The 17,581-nt window shown below is 44.6% G+C and overlaps 1 protein-coding gene across 3 annotated transcripts in view; it reads left to right on the top strand.

Annotated features, from left to right (window-relative positions):
- The window catches only part of EFL1 (elongation factor like GTPase 1), a 117,772-nt gene that overhangs the window by 26,538 nt on the left and 73,653 nt on the right, over positions 1-17,581 (top strand). For all 3 annotated transcript variants that reach the window (XR_012788898.1, XM_075575552.1, XM_075575553.1), the window contains exons 13-15: positions 2,206-2,357; positions 3,683-3,864; positions 12,004-12,139. Coding sequence is in view for 2 of the 3 variants with exons in the window: in XM_075575552.1 (XP_075431667.1) it covers positions 2,206-2,357; positions 3,683-3,864; positions 12,004-12,139 (470 nt within the window). In the remaining variant the exon portion in view is untranslated. The remainder of the gene's footprint in view (positions 1-2,205; positions 2,358-3,682; positions 3,865-12,003; positions 12,140-17,581) is intronic.

Here is a 17,581-nt window from a genome sequence, read left to right as displayed (position 1 = left end):
TGTGTTAAGGATCCTGTTTTTTTTATTGTAACCGTGCCTCTTTAGGCATGTTCTATAGCGCCGTGTGCGCGCGGAATGTTAGTTGGCTGACGTCAGTCAGCCTTTCTATAGAAGGGCCGCGCACGGCGGGGAGCCGACAAACGGCGGCGAAGATTAAGAAATTCATCTTTTTGCGCCGCTACCGTGTGTGTGTGTGTGTGTGTGTGTGTGTGTGTGTGTGTGTGTGTGTGTGTGTGTGTGTGTGTGTGTGTGTGTGTGTGTGTGTGTGTGTGTAACAAAAAAAAAATATATATTTATTAAACTTTTATTTTCTTTAAAAAATCTTGCTTAGGTCTTCCTTTCGCTCACACAACCCATGCGGGCGCACATACTCGCATATACACATATATATATATATACACACACACACACACACACAGCTCCCTGCTCTATAAACATGAAAAGCATGCGGCACGTGCAAGCACGTTCGCATAGGCACGCGCAGGCGCAAGTTCTATATAATAGCCCTTAGAAGTACAGTGTTCCATAAGGCGTCTCTCTATAAATAATTTCTCATGTTGGTCTAGAGCAGGGGCGGCCAACTCCAGTCCTCAAGGGTTACCAACAGGTCCGGTTTTCAAGATATTCCCGCTTCAGTACAGGTGGCTCAATCCGTTCTAGCTTCAGCACGGGGGTGCTCAATCAGTCCTTTGCTTCTGCTCAGGTGGCTTAATCAGACAGAGCCACTAATTAAGCCACCTGAGCTGCAGCAGGGATATGCTGAAAACCTGACCTGTTGGTGGCCCATGAGGACTGGAGTTGGCCACTCCTGGTCTAGATAATTGGAACGGGATTCCCAAGCACGTCTATAAGAAACGTTCTCTTTCAGAGAAGGGCTGAGCAATGTAAACGGATTGGGACCATATATATAAAAGAGGCATACAACACATATTGATCATGTTAGTTAGATCAGCAACTCCATTTATCACAGTATATATCCATTTAACTCGTATAATGTTAGTATCTTGCCCCCTAAGAATAACCTTGTTTTATCTAGTGTTAAAAATCACAATTTACTTCCTTTCTGGCATCCAAGGTTAAACTTTTTAAACTGGCATTCATTTTTGGGTTGAGCTTCTTGTTAGATGCAATCCAAGCATTAATATTGTATTTATTTTATTTTTAACATAGGATTGAAGCAGGGGAATGAATTTAAGCTCCGGGCACCCCTTGCTTCCAGAGATACGTACCCTTTTTTTGTAGGGTGTGCCGGTAGCAGACCCCGCCCGGCTAGTAGGGTTCACATAATAGCGGTGCGTTCAAAGCGCCCACGCCCTGCGGGCCAATGGGAAGTTGTGACATCATCGGGTTCGGTTCCCAAAAAGAAGTGCATCAATTGCTCCTTTAATTTCCCAGACACTTAATATTCCAAATGCTCATCGCTCTTGAACAGAGCACCAGACTTTAAAATGCTGATTTTAAAAACGTGGCTTTTTGACTGCGGCTTTAAGGCGAGCTAAATGGCTCACGCGGGAATGAAATTTGTAGCAATTTCAACATTGCAATGACCCAAGTTAGTAATCCGTGTTTAGTAAATTCAAAACTGCATCTTTTTGGCCTCGATGGGGTTCGGAGGGTGGGGGAAATGGCTTAACATTTTGGACTGCACATTTACATAAAATAAAAACAATCTACACACAACTAAACTCCTAAAATACATCATTCAACATCCCTCGGGTGCCAAGCTCTGAATCCTTGATCCTAAGGGATGTTAGTAACTGAAAAGTAGAATAGAATCTGTGTACACCCAAGGGTTTGTGTGATAACGTTTGGGCCCGCACAAAAATTACTGCGCCTATATAATTAATGTACAGTATCGATTTGTGCTAGACCAGGGTGGCCAACTCCAACAGGTCAGGTTTTAAGGATATCCATGCTTCGGCACAGGTGGCTCGATCAAAGACTGCTTGAGCCACCTGTGCTGAAGCTGGGACTGATTGAGCCACCTGTGCTGAAGCAGAGTTTCTGAAAACCTGACGTGTTGGTGGCCCGTGAGGACTGGATTTGACCACCCCTGTCCAAGACTACAAGTTATTTAAGGATATCCCACCCTAATGGGCCTAGTAATTGTTAGGCATTTAAATCAAATACGAGAAATCAGCGACTCCTGGTTCCCCTATTAGACATGGTATACTTGTCATGGAAATAACTCTTCCCTCCTCGCAGGCCATTAACGCGAGAAGAAATTGCACTGAGAAGGGAGGTTGCACGGCAGAGACATGCTGAAAAGATGGCCTCCAATCAGGAGCAGCCGCCTTCGGAACAAGCTCCCGCCAGCAACGAAGGCGAAATGGCGGCAAGCAACGAGAACACAAAGGGTCATTTTATCTACTTATTACTTTATTCACTTTATTTTTTTTTCATCCTCTTGAGGTCTATTTTTTATTTTATTTTTATAATTGATACAACACAACTTTACGTCCCGTGAAAGCTGATACCTTTTATAAAGACAGCAATTAGGCCACTTTTAGGCCCCGTACACACAGCGCACTTCGCGACGCTGTGTGCGCGAGTCCGCGCCTCCGTCTGCTGGGCGATGTGTGATTATCCCCAGCAGACGGAATGATCCGACATGCGGGGACCGTAGAGCGGGGACCGGGGCTGTGTCACGGGCATTATCACAGAAACAACGTGTGTGTGTGTGTGTGTGTGTGTGTGTGTGTGTGTGTGTGTGTCAGGGAGCTGCCGAGTCTCTGGTCAATTTCAGCAGCCAATGCATTGATTGGCTGCTGAAACTGACGTCGCGCTGCTGCAGCCGGAGATCACAGATTCAAAAGACTCCCGCGACTGCAGCGACGCCGCACTTTGCAGCCAATGGTAGTTTCAATACTGAACGCTACCATTGGCCGCCAGGAGTCTGTGACTAACGCGAAGTGCACTGTGTGAGGGGGGCCTTAGAATCAACACATTCTCTTAGCAGTTGCTGATACCAGGCTGCAAGCCACATAATTGTAGGCAAATTAGTTGTTTAGACTGAGCAGGGAGGCTAAACTCCACTCCTCATCCTCCCCCCACAATAGGTCAGGTTTTCAGGATATCCCAGCTGCAGCACAGATGGCTCACTCAAAGACTGAGCCACCTGTGCTGAAGCTGGGACTGATTGAGACACCTGTGTTGAAACTGGGATATCCTGAAAACCTGACCTGTTGGGGGGGAGGCTTGCGGTGGAGAGGTGAATGTGTTTTGAATCTGTTCCTTTTCCATTCTGCACTATAACCTCTGTGTTGTACTCTGCGAGTATGTTTAGTGTAACATCTGCACAATGGCACCACGCACTTCCACCGAGACACAAGTGGACCGGACAATGTCAGCGACTTTATTGATTTATTATTGTAAATCTCACAAAATTGGGGCGGATATGTAGTAATGTCATTGTGAGTCAAATCCCTTAAATCAGGTGTTCTCAACTCCCATCGCTCCAGGCCCCCACCCTCCAACAGGTGAGGTTTTCAGGACAATCCCTGCTTCAGCACAGGTGGCTCAGTCAGCTACCTGTGCTGAAGCAGGGATATCTGGAGGGCTAGAGTTGAGCACCTGCCTTAAATGTTTTTTTTTTTTTTAATCACATTTTGCAAACAACGTAACAATATAATGGTCTTATTTACACGTAGTGATACTTAAAGCAAACGTTATTATTCTTTAGGCGACGAGGAGCCATTGACAAGTGAAGCACCGAGCTCGATGCAAAGATCACACAAGCAGGAAGCGGATGACAACAAGAGTTCTTTCATTGCTTTTGCCCGAGTGTTTAGTGGCGTGGCGCGCCGAGGGCAAAGGATATTCGTTTTGGGACCAAAATATGACCCAGCTGACGCATTACCCAAGGTAACATTTAGTGGTGATCCATTCATATTATCATTGCTATCTAATAATCATGATTATACAGATTAAAAACGGTTTATGCTTTCCAGTGTCGCGGTGCAAAGCCGGTATAAGCAGCCCCCCATGGATGAGACACAAAGTAGGGTTGCTGGCTCTGCACTTCTTTAACCCAGGCTGTGCTGAGAAGCTGTGTGATACGGCAGGGATAAGCTTATAGGGGTCCCATGTTTAAATGGATAAGATGTAAAAAGTGACACAGTGTGCTCATTTGCATGTCATTTCCCAGAATCCCTGGCTGCAGTGGAAGCATTGTATGCGAAGAGATAATGGAAAAAGGCCGCTTTGTGAACCTGTCTGAGACATGTGAATGCTCACAAATGATATAGGCTTGAAGCAGCACTACATGCTGCTTTAATACGTTAACAAACATAGTGGAAATCTCATTATGGTGGCCATATTCGTGCCCCTTTGAGACAAGGCTAAGCTAATGTGTGGGGATAGAAGAGATGATGTTGATGGTGAACTATTCTGTGTGTGTGTGTGTGTGTGTGTGTGTGTGTGTGTTACGTAGCGTAACTGTGATCACAATGCAGAGGTGGCTTCTTACACACCACTTGGGACGTGCAACATCAGTATGTCTCTTGTAGAAAATGGGATATGTTACACACAGACACACACAGACACACACAGACACACACAGACACACACAGACACACACAGACACACACAGACACACACAGACACACACAGACACACACAGACACACACAGACACACACACACAGACACACACACAGACACACACAGACACACACACAGACACAGACACACACACACACACACACAGACACACACAGACACAGACACACAGACACACACAGACAGACACACACAGACACACAGACAGACACACACACACACACACACACACACACACACAGACACACACACAGACACACACACACACACACACACACACACACAGACACACACACAGACACACACAGACACACAGACACAGACACACACACACAGACACAGACACACACACACACACACACACAGACACACAGACACACAGACACACAGACACAGACACACAGACACAGACACAGACAGAGACACACACACACACACACACAGACACACACACACACACACACACACACAGACACACACACACACAGACACACACACACACAGACACACACACACACAGACACACACACAGACACACACACAGACACACACACAGACACACACACAGACACACACACAGACACACACAGACACACACACACACAGACACACACACAGACACAGACACACACACACACACACACACAGACACACACAGACACACACACACAGACACACACAGACACACACACACACACAGACACACACACACAGACACACACACACAGACACACACACACAGACACAGACACAGACAGACACACACAGACACAGACACAGACACAGACAGACACACACAGACACAGACACAGACACAGACACAGACACACACACACACACACACACACACAGACACACACACACACACACAGACACAGACACAGACACACACACACAGACACAGACACAGACACACACACACACACACACACACACAGACACACACACAGACACACACACACACAGACACACACACACACAGACACACACACACACAGACACACACACACACACACAGACACACAGACACACACAGACACAGACACACACAGACACACACAGACACAGACACACACAGACACAGACACACACAGACACAGACAGACACAGACACAGACACAGACACAGACACACACACAGACAGACACAGACACACACAGACACACACAGACACAGACACAGACACACACAGACACACACACACACACACACACACACACACACACACACACACACACACACACACACAGACACACACAGACACAGACACAGACACACACTCACACACACACACACACACACACACACACACACAGACACACAGACACACAGACACACAGACACACAGACACAGACACACACACACAGACACACACACACACACACAGACACACACACAGACACACACACAGACACACACACAGACACACACACACACACACAGACACACACACACACACACACACACAGACACACACACAGACACACACACACACACACAGACACACACACACACACACACACACACACACACACACACACACACACACACACACACTGCAAAAGTATCTAAAAAAAAATAGTCTATTTATATATTGAAAATCACATGGAGCAAACATCTATACATATCCATGATACTGATGTGGGCTAAATAACAAGTCGGAAATATATAATACTATGTCACAAAATGCATAAATGTACGGGGGGTGGGGGGGAATGCACTAGGGAAGGGGGATAACATGGGAATGTAGATAATTAGTGCGCTAGTAATCCTGCGTCGGTCCAGTATCCAAAGTAAGCAATCATACATACTGGATCAGCACACCAGAGTGGGTTCGTTATGACTATAGAGCACAGGTTGATGCCAATACACCGTCCCGGCTCATTCGTTCTGCTCAAGGATGTCTTCTGTCTACCCCCTTTTGTATCTGAAGCCCTCTCCTGCCTAAAACCTTTCTCACTGATTGCCCCACACCTCTGGAATGCCCTTCCCCTCAACATCCAACCAGCCCCCTCTGTCTCCACCTTCTTAAGACCCATCTTAAAACACACCTCCTTAACAAAGCACATGGGTAGCTCCGTGGCTGATACTATACATCTTATATGCACTGACCTTGTCCCCTTGCAGACGCACTGACCAGAACACCCTCCTACTGTCTCTGTACATTCTCCCTACTTACCACTTAGATTGTAAGCTCTTTGGGGAAGGGACTCCTTTTCCTAATGTTACTTTTATGTCTGAAGCGTGAGGATTATGTGTTGTATTATTATGTTATGTGCATTACTGTTCTGAAGCGCTGTTAGGGTTGCCACCTTCTACTGAAGGGCAACCCAAAAAAATAACAATCCCTTACTTGGTGGCGTGTTGCGCCGGCGTCTCCCGGCATCCTGCTGCAATTCCCCCTCCAACTGCAGTGAACATGGCTGCACGGCGCCTAATGACACGGCAGGCTGCGTTGCCATGGCAACCGGACGCCATGTGATGCCACGTAGCGCCATGACGTCACGTAGAGTCCGGTTGCCATGGCAATGCGGCGTGGCGCAGCACAGCCATGTTCACAGCAGTTGGAGGTGGAATTGCAGGAAATAACGGAGCATGCCGGAGACGCCACCACACCCGCCGCCACCCAGAGATTGACAACGGTAATCCATAGCCAGGAGGTGAGTGCCCGAAACCCGGAGTCTCCGGGTCAAACCCGGATAGGTGGCAACCCTTTGCGCTATGTACATAAATGGTGCTACACACACACGTACACACACACACACACATACACGTACACACAAGTTCCTTATTGAACACAGTCTTGAGAAATTTATGCGACCAAAAAATGCGCTTTTTCTGTCGGTATTCATCTGCTAAGATGAACAAAAAAACACTTTATTAACATCTACCTGAGCTTTGCAATTAACATCTTGTCTAATACTTTCAATGCTTGTTGAATATATCATTGTTTAGGAGCTTTTTACATTTTATGTTAAAAACAAAAATGCTGCATCTAATTCCATAAAATGCACAATAAATAATGTATTTTTGTAGCAGCTGGTTTACCGGTGTTAAATGAGGTCAGGATGTTGCAGAGGTATGCGATGCAGTTAGATGGGGAATATTTCTTACACGTACACTGATGGCCATATTTCAATTCACTGTGATGGCCATGTTTTATGCAAAGCTATTTTACGTAATTGCATCTCTGAAACGGGAAACTATTCTAGTGTGTGATTTGGGATGAAGGATGAAAAATGTAATCTCATTGTCTAATGGTGTACACACAAACATATCACTTGTGAGCACATTTATATGTCTGACAGGTCTGCAACCCGGCATCTCACCATTATCTCTTAAGGCCCCAGTCACTGCGTGCATGCGCGCGTCGGAGCGCCTAGTGGCGCATGCACCAGTTTTAGCCGCGATCTGTGGTCTAGGGGTCGCGATGGGACGCGCATCTTGGCAAGTCAGTAAAGAGCAGGGGAGTAAAGACGAGATCTAAGCTACGGGGAGGCGTGGCGGGGGCATTGCCATGACGTCACGCGGCTGGTTCGCCCTCATTGGTTGAACTGCCGCTGTGACGTGGCCACCGCGCCAAAAGACAAAATGCTTGTCTTTCGGGAAAGGTGGTTGCATCGCGGTTTCTGCAGGCGCGGCAGAGGGTCCATAGAGGGCCGTATCTTGTTTGCGCCATAGTGCGGTCGCCGCAAGCAGTGGGGACGAGGCCTTAGCATACAATTCTTCCACTGCAGCCAGGGATTCTGGGAAATGATATGCAAATGAGCACAGTGTCACCTATTTTGCTTCCTGTACATTTGAACATAATGGTAAAACCTTTGCCTAGAGTAATTGTTTGAAAAGCCAAACCCGATTTATTATTTGATTAGCAAACACACCTTACATTGTATTTGTCACGTTTTGAACGTATGTCTGACTTGGCCACAGGGTTGCCACCTCTCCTGGTCTGACCTGGAGACTCTGGGTTTCGGGTACTTGGCTACGGGTTTAGCCGGTAAATCTCCGGGTGGCGGCGGAGTGTGGCGTGCTGCGGCGGCTTCTCCGGTATTCTTCTGAAATTCCCCCTCCCACTGCAGTGAACATGGCTGGCGGCGTCATACACCGTGCAGTCACGGTCACTGCAGTTGAAGAGGGAGTTGCAGCAGGATGTCGGGAGACGCCAAATAGTACGGGAATTATTTTTTAACATTTTTTTTTTTCATATTTTCCGGGTTGGTCGTCAGTTCAAGGTGGCAACCCTGCTTGGTCATGTATTTAATTTTGGTTCTTAAAGTACTGCTGTTTAAGGCAGAAATTAATTTGCGAAGTAAGAATGATCAAAGTATTTGTTAAATTTTTTTTTTTTAAAGATATTCTTATAAATAAATGTGATGGCACAATACACTTTGTTTTATATTGATTCTTGTAATATATAATTTATTTTATATATATATATATATATATATATATATATATTTATTTTTAAATGAAATGTGCTGGTGGTTGCAGTTGACTGGGAAACATTAGCCTGATCTTGCTCTAAACAAGCACATGTTCTCATAATGCTATAGAGGAATGATATTTTTCCCCCCTGATTAATGTGCAGCTGGCTAGCCTTTCATCTCATTGTAAAAAGCATCATATCGAGTATTATTTTGGTAGCCATAACCATTCCCACATCTGGAAAAAGACAAAGCTGGCTTGGTGGTTTAACATGTAACAGGGCAGGAGGCCCTCTGAGTTTGCCATATGGTTTCCCGACGGATATGGTGAAAGACCTACCTTTCCTTAAGGAACTTTATCTGTTACGCTACTGAAAAAGGTCTGTAGCGGTGCAATCCCACATAGTCTGGTTGTTGGATTTGTTAGGGCTTTCTGAATGGGGAAGTGTTTGTCAATCAAGTATTTTCTTCCCTTTATCCCACCCACCCGGTCCTTATCGAAGACCTAATAAAGATAAGGGGAGGTGGGGAGGTGGGGAGGGGTGGCTGCACAAGCGCCGGCCGATCGCGCAGTGACATCACACAGATGGCAGCAGCCAGAGGGAATCAAACCTCTTCCCTGATCTAACTTCAAAGTATAAATTAAAAATTCTTACATCTGTGAGATTTGTGTAAGAAATGTATCAATTACCCAGACGAGACCCCTTCATCATGTCACTGGAATTAGTTCACTTTGGTCCTAGAAGTTTGCCCCTTTAAACTCTAAACAGGTTCATTTGTTTTGTATTGTTAATCCAACATCTTTAAAACTATTTCTTATAATATAAGTAAAAGAAGTCTCTTGTATTATACATGGCATAATAAATAGCCAGATCATTGCAGCCTTTGATTTAATTTCTTTTTTTTTTTTTTTTTTTGCTACTACACACAGTATTCCTCTGTCTGTACTGGTCAGTTTTTCGGTGTTAGAAAGCAACGGCCGACAAAGTCCTAGGACACCAGGAGACGTCCGCTTCTGATTTGCTGAAAAGTGGTGCGCGCTTTTTCCAGTTAGCTGCTGTTTGAATGAAACTCTTCTGTTGTGGGATGCCAAGATAGTCAATAGTGTTGGTTAGGGAGCTTGGCTGAAATTCTATTTGTTATAATCTGTATTAATATGTTGTTACTTTGTGACTTACAGGTGATCTTTTTATTTCCTGTATACTGTATGGAGTAGGTTTTTTTTTGTCACTTGTTTGCCCACCATAACTTTGCAATGTGAAGCTGATGTCGGTTTCAACCACACATTATATAAACCGGTGTAACCAGCCCCACACACGGAGACCCAAAATGTCGAAACCACTGTCTGTGAGCAGGTTTACTGGCTCTGCACTTCTTTAACCCAGGCGGTGCTGAGAAGCTGTGTAATACGGCAGGCATAAATTTATAGGGGTCCCTTGTTAAAATGGACATGAAGCAAAAAGTGACACTGAGCTAATTTACTGTGTATTATGTAGCATCATCATTGTGATTTAGAATATGCATAGCATTGCACATAGGCCTACAATACCAAGTGGGGTGTAAGAAGTCTTATGTGATTGGGCCTTTAGGTATACACTGAGCTGATCTGAACAGCCTGGGCACATGCTGTTCTGTTGATCAGGTACTGTAGAGCTGTCAATTCCTCCTGTTGCGGGGGCTTCTGTCCGGCCTCTCGTCTCTCGGCTCTGTGCCCCCTTAAATTGTGATAAATATTTTTTGCAACACCTCTGGAGAAGAAGCTCTTACCTTCTAGATACACACACACACACACACACACACACACACACACACACACACACACACACACACACACACACACATCAAGGCAAAAGGGGTGCAATTCTGGGTCGAAAAGGCTGCACCATGTGTATCAAAACAAGAAATCCCATTGAATGTATACATGTCAGAGAGGTTCTCCAGCAGAATCTTTGCTTGGCATACTTTTGAAGACAGAATCATTTGATCCAGTGTGTAACGGCCTCCTTCTGTGGTGAGGTTTTTTGCCGTAACAGAAAGTTATCCGTTCTACGTTATCAGATCCATTACCCACTGTGATTTCTGCGGCGACATGGTTTCCAAACGCCCCGTGCTCTCGCTGCACTGCGCTCCGTAGGCAAGTAAGGAGGGTTGGCGAGGAGACCAGCTCCGTGCAAAGCCTTCTATGGTTCTAGTAATTGTATCTATTAATGGGAATCCGCGGGAGATTGAATGCATAATGGTGTTCCAGTGGCTCTTTTTCTTATTAAAGTTAAGTATAATGCAGGAAGGGCTTTCTATTTTTTCTTAAATCGGGGCAAATAGAATATTTTAACCCCTTTGCTTCCAGAGGGGCTTATACACCCCCTTCTTTGTCGTTGAAGCCTGGTAGCAGAATGGTGTAGAGAGATTTATACTGCAGCTAGTGTTGAAACGCTTATATTTAACAGTTGCCAAAGTGAGACTTATTTATTTTTTTTTTTTTTTAAACATTTGATTAATTTGGAACATTAATGGATCTCCCTGCAGTTTGGTGCAAATTTGTAAATAAAAATTGACATTTAGAGCCATCAGTGGCCATTGTTCCTGCTTTTTAATGTGACATTTGTAATGCAGCATAATCCTGTTTGTGGAGTCGCAAGTGTAATTTAAAAAAAAAAATGCTTCTGTTTAGACCAGGGGAGCACAAACTTTTCCTGCTGCGCCCCCCTATCTTCCTGGTCTCGCTCTCGAGACCTGCCCCCCCACCTGGTATCCGCATCAAATGATGCTGCGGGGTCATGTGACATCACGTGATCCACAGCGTCATTTGATGCTTGTCACGTCACATGGCCCCGCTGGGTTGCCATGGCGACGTGTCACAGCCGGCTGAATCCTGGTAAGTGAAGTGTTGCAGAGGCCTCGCGCGATCCCCCCGGCATTTAATTTAAAAACCAGTGTAGACCCCCCGTGGTTACGACCCTTGAAAAAAAGATGGCTGTTTCTTGTCCCCGGGTGCATAAAATGGCTGCTTCTCTTCTAGCTGCCGCCGGGCTGTACTGCTGCTGAGGATCTTCCAGGCATTCCACACATGGCGTGCTGCACGATGGACAATCTCTATCTTCTCATGGGCCGCGAGCTGGAGAACCTGGAAGAAGTGCCTGCAGGAAACGTCTTGGGTACGGATGACTTTTTTTGTAAACGTGTATTTTTTTGTTTCAAATATCTTTTAAAGCAGTAATCCCTTTCACTTTAACCTCCCCCCCGCCCACCCCACCACTCGTGTTTTTTGGGGGGATTTTATGCCCATATGTTTTTTCCAGGATGCGCAACCGGTGTGAGGTGGGCTAAACTGCGCTATTTTCAGCTCCGCGGAACATCAGTTTCCGAGATACGGGGAAGTTACCGGTTATTAAGCTCCCTGGGGAAACAAAATGGCTGAAAATCTCCGGCCTACAGGAAGCCGCAACATCATTGTTGGCAGCTTCCTATTGGCCGCCCGTTGAAATCCACTTTAAAAACCAGGAAGTAATATTGGTAACTTTACCGGTAAATATCTCTGGAACCGGGAGGTCCCCAGGTCCACCTGGAGGGTTAGTTCGGTGGGATAGCTGCTTTTAATATTTTCATACGCTGAATGTGGTGCTGAATCATGTTATTTTGAGCTCTGAAATCCTTTTTGTTATCAAGATACTTGCACTTTAGTAGTTTCCAAAAACTAAAAACGTGGGCATCTCCATGGCAGTGAAGTCCCGCTTTCTAGCTGGCATAGGACAGACGAAAATTCTACCTGTCGGAGGTCCTATATATGGCCACATCTGTCGTCTTTTCTGCCCTACTAATCTGAGGTTTGGTGGTGGTGGGTTTTTGGTAGAGTTGGGGCTTACCTGACTGCTTGCACCCATCCACGGAGAGTTCTGGCCTCTCTCCCTCTGAAGCCACTGAGCGCCACACAGCTTGTCAGGGGGTGTTCCACGTGTGGTGCTATGCTGCAAAGGCCAATTCGGTGGCCGTTGAATACTGGATGAACGTTTAACATTGGGAGGTCCTGAGATACTGACTTTCCTTTCACCTTGCGCATGTGTCTTTCCCAGCGGTCGCAAGGGATGTATCGCTGCGGTGTGTCTCTCTGTACCTTTGCGCTCCCTTTAAATTAGTTGGCGCCCCAGTTGGGTTTATTGGGTTTATTTATATCTGCTAATCTGGGGAATTTTGGCCATAAAATGCCCAATGTCTACAATGAGGAATTCCAGCAGAAAACGGCACCATATAGTTACATAGTTGCATAGTAGATGAGGTTGAAAAAAGACACATGTCCCATCAAGTTCAACCTATGTTAAATTTCGATGACACTTATCCTATATCCGTATTTACAGTATATTGATCCAGAGAAAGACAAACAAAAAACCCAGTGACACATTATCCAATGATATCTCATAAGGGGAAAACGAAATACCTTCCTGGCTTTTACCTATCAGATTATGCTCTGGATCCACATCCTTCCCATGTTTACTTATTTGTGTGTGTGTGTGTGTGTGTGTGTGTGTGTGTGTGTGTGTGTGTGTGTGTGTGTGTGTGTGTGTGTGTGTGTGTGTGTGTGTGTGTGTCTATTTTCCTTTCTACAAATATGTCCAACCTTTTTTGGCACTTTAGTGCGTATAGAATAAGAACCTATGTATCAAAATGTCCTGCATACTGAATAGGAGCAAAAAACACCAGATTTATCAAACGAAAATCTGAGATTACGTTTTCATACATACGGCAATAAAGTGCTGACTCAAGTGAGGGGTGTGGTTATGAGAATGAGAAATATTCAAATGATTAGTGCTAATGACTAAATCGCATACAACAATACAGTGAAGCATCAAATCCGGTTCACCCAAATTCATATCCAATATAAAGGGCAAACCAGGTTATAAATAACCAACTTGTGATCCAAAGTGGAGTCTTGGGCAAAAAGGATGGACCACATCCACATAGACCAAACTAAAAAACAAGGATAAAAAGCACACGCTTCACGTCGTCAATTAGGTTCCATAATTGCTCACTCGCAATGTTTCCAAGATAAAAGCGCAGAGAGAGTGCAGAGAGAGCGCAGAAGTGCTAATTACCTGACACCAGCCCGTGGAAGTTGTAGTTCGGTGCGTCTCCGCTGGGGATGACTCGCTGCTCCGTGGAATGCTGCTAGCACGCCTAGCTCATCCGCCAGAACACTGGATCAATGAGATCCAAGGCGCTATTAGCAAATGAGCAATGTTCAAATGTATAACGGGAAACTGCATTTCAGAAGGTCCGTAATGTGTGGTGATGGCACAGCGTTTCAAAAGACCCTACGCGTTTCGCCACGCTACATACGTTTGTTACTGAGATGTATATCTATATACTTGTATTTTCTGTTTATTCATCCTGATTACATAGTATACAAGGAAATCCTTCTAAAGTTCAATTCAATGCGAGTCCTTTTGCAGCGATAACAGATAGTTACGTAAAATGTATTTTATTTTTTTTAAATCAAGTGCGTTTGCAGGAAGCCTGTGGACATGTATTTGCGGTTACATGAAGGAAAAAATATTTCTAAAATGACTTGTGCTGACCATAAATTTTAAATTTGATTTAAGATGATCAAATTTTAGTGGGAGAGCAAAAGGTGGCCGGGACTTATTCTCTGTGTTACATCTGTCTTAATGCGCTTATCTCATCTGTATTAAATCCCCTGTATTGTAATATGATGTTGTAAAAACTTTAAAATGTTGTGTAGCCAGTTGGCGGTATAAAAATATACATACGTAGAATGGTAAAAAGATAATGTCACGTACATATGGGATGTCAAATGGACCTCTTTGATTGCAAACGGGGGAAACCTTAAACGTAACAGGAGAATTATACTTATTCATTTTGGCATTCTTCAAAACAGCCAATCAGTGCTCCGCTGGGTTAAAAATAGGTTTTGTTTGTCTGCCATCTGCTCATGTGAAATGGTGGAAATTAAGTTTCCAAAACTTGAGACCTATCATGGAAACTTGAAATCTCTTCCAGATGTTTTTCTTAAGCCGATCTCTCTTAAAGAGGTTGAGGAAACCTCCACGGGGCGACTTGATATTTTTGATCAGCAAAAAGTAAACAAGGGTGAATATTGCAGCAGAAGTGAATCTCATTATCAGACTGTTTTTATTTTAGTGTGTGTGTGTGTGTGTGTGTGTGTGTGTGTGTGTGTGTGTGTGTGTGTGTGTGTGTGTGTGTGTGTGTGTGTGTGTGTGTGTGTGTGTGTGTGTGTGTGTGTGTGTGTGTGTGTGTGTGTGTGTGTGTGTGTGTGTGTGTGTGTGTTACTTGGAGTAGCATTTAATTGTAATATATTGTATGTATGTATGTATGTATGTATGTATATCTATCTATCTCAAAATAATAGAACTTTGCAGAGTATGTTATTGATTTTTCTCTGCTCAATTACCATCAATTCAAGGGTATGTATTAATTCCCCCAAAAAGCAATGTGAAATGTGTGTGCGTAAACAAAAGTGTAAACTTTGAAGAAAAATACAAATGACAGATAAGAACACATAATAATAATAATAATAATCAATAAAAATTAAGTGACAACACCTATACAATCATGTCCTCCCTAAATTTAGTAGGATCCGTCCATGTGCGCAAGTGTGTTTTATAAAGATGAACACAAAAATAGAACGAAGAAAAAGTCCAACAAATATAACCAATTGGTGGGTGATGTTGTATAAAGGTCTTTAGAGGTTAGCATCATTGGGATTCCTGGAACGTCTCTGGATAATGACCACGTCTTAATGGAACCTAAAAGTAAAACAGAAATAAGTGCATGCTCCCATAGCATAGACCAATCTTTTAATGGTGCATATAGTCTGCCCTCACAAAGGTTACCAGGATTAGCCACTTATCAGAGTCGTGTGTGTGTGTGTGTGTGTGTGTGTGTGTGTGTGTGGTGTTTAGAAAGGTTTAATAAAGTCAAATAAATAAAATACATCCATTCATGCCGGTGGAGAAACACATTTACATACGCAAGTACATATAGATAGACACACACACACACAGTTACCCAGTGACAAACACACAGTACCTTGCAAGACTGTCGCTCACAGCATACACACAAAAAGCGTGTGTCGCGTGCATGTGCGTTCGCACAGATGCGCACGCTATATTACGGCCCTTATGCACTTGTATAGCATGATATGTTATGAACCAGGGCTATATTGCGAGGAAGTGCACGGCACCTTCTCTACACAGTGTTAGTCTGTAACTCGGGAGAATCTGTACACCAGCCGTTCCCAACGAATGTGGTTTTATTTTGGGTTTTTTTAACCAGTGTTTTAAATAAATCTTCTTGCTAACTTATCAGAATATTGCAGTTCGACCGATCCCAGGCTGTGTAGTGTCCTGAGCTCGTGGGGGTAACACACTAATAATACGGCCCCAAACTGCAGACAGCATGGTGCGGTATAGCTATCAATCACTGCTGGAGCTTCCAAAGTCACGCCCCACAATGCCTTGTTGCTGTGGATGCAAAGCATTGTGGGAAGCGATTTTGGAACCTCCTGTTGTTATTGACTCCTACAACACCCAGGCAAAGGTGCAGTTTGGGGTCTTACTACAGTCCCCACACGGGCTCAGGAACCCGATATACTTCCTGGGATCCTCCCGGGGATTTTTTTTTGCGAACCCCCTATTTATTGGGAATCACTGCTCTAGACGTCCCTCAGATGTTTCCTTTCAGCAAAGGTTTCGTAAACCGTTATCAAGTCGAGTACAGCTTGTCTGTGTCACTGTGTCTGGCTCACAACATGAAGCCCCAACAGGTGTGCTATGAAAGGCCTGGGGAGATGAAAAGTTTTGAGTCAACTTTAACCCTTTCACTGCCAGAGAGGCCAGCAAATGCTTTGCTGACCCGTGTTGCACTTGAAAGGGTTACACGTTTTATTTCCTTACGAAGACTTAGAAGGGCTGCCCTGGCCTTCCAAACCTGTAGAGCCAGGAGGCAAAGTTTTCCCATGGTTTTTATACCAGCCCTCAGATGTCAGCATATTGTGTCTGAGAACGGCACACACAAGCACCTCTACTGGTATACATGATACCATGTTTCCTCCACCGAGGAAATGACACAATATAACACGCACGAGCGAAAGAAACACGTAAGTCGTTGCACGCCATTTACCATGGCGGTTAGTCGTGGTGATTTTCTATTTCAAAGCAATTTGTCTTTCAACTTCAAAGGATGCCTTCTCCACGGCCATATAAAGGAATGTCTTATCCCTAGATTAGTCATTTTGCCCGCTGCAATTAAGTGATTAAATACTTATTCCATATGGCAATCACGAGTGTCTATTTTAACCACTTTGCTATGGCCAACAACCCTGTGCTTCGAGATGCGCTTATGGCCTCACAATAGGGAGAGGGTTATCTTAAATCCAGTGTCCCCTTTTCTCTCTCTAACCTAATTTGGACTTTCTGTAGGGGGTTACTAATGAGGCAAAATGTGCCAGAGCCCAACTAGACAGCTTTGCCGTTTGGTCTTTAGCCGTCTATCATGATCAAAGAACTGTTTTGAGGCGACCGCTATAAAAATGAAGATGTGAACGTTGCAAGTTGGTCGGTGGT

This window comes from Ascaphus truei, chromosome 18 (assembly GCF_040206685.1).
Source record: "Ascaphus truei isolate aAscTru1 chromosome 18, aAscTru1.hap1, whole genome shotgun sequence".
Lineage (NCBI taxonomy): Eukaryota > Metazoa > Chordata > Amphibia > Anura > Ascaphidae > Ascaphus > Ascaphus truei.
This window is presented reverse-complemented; position numbering and strand designations above follow the sequence as displayed.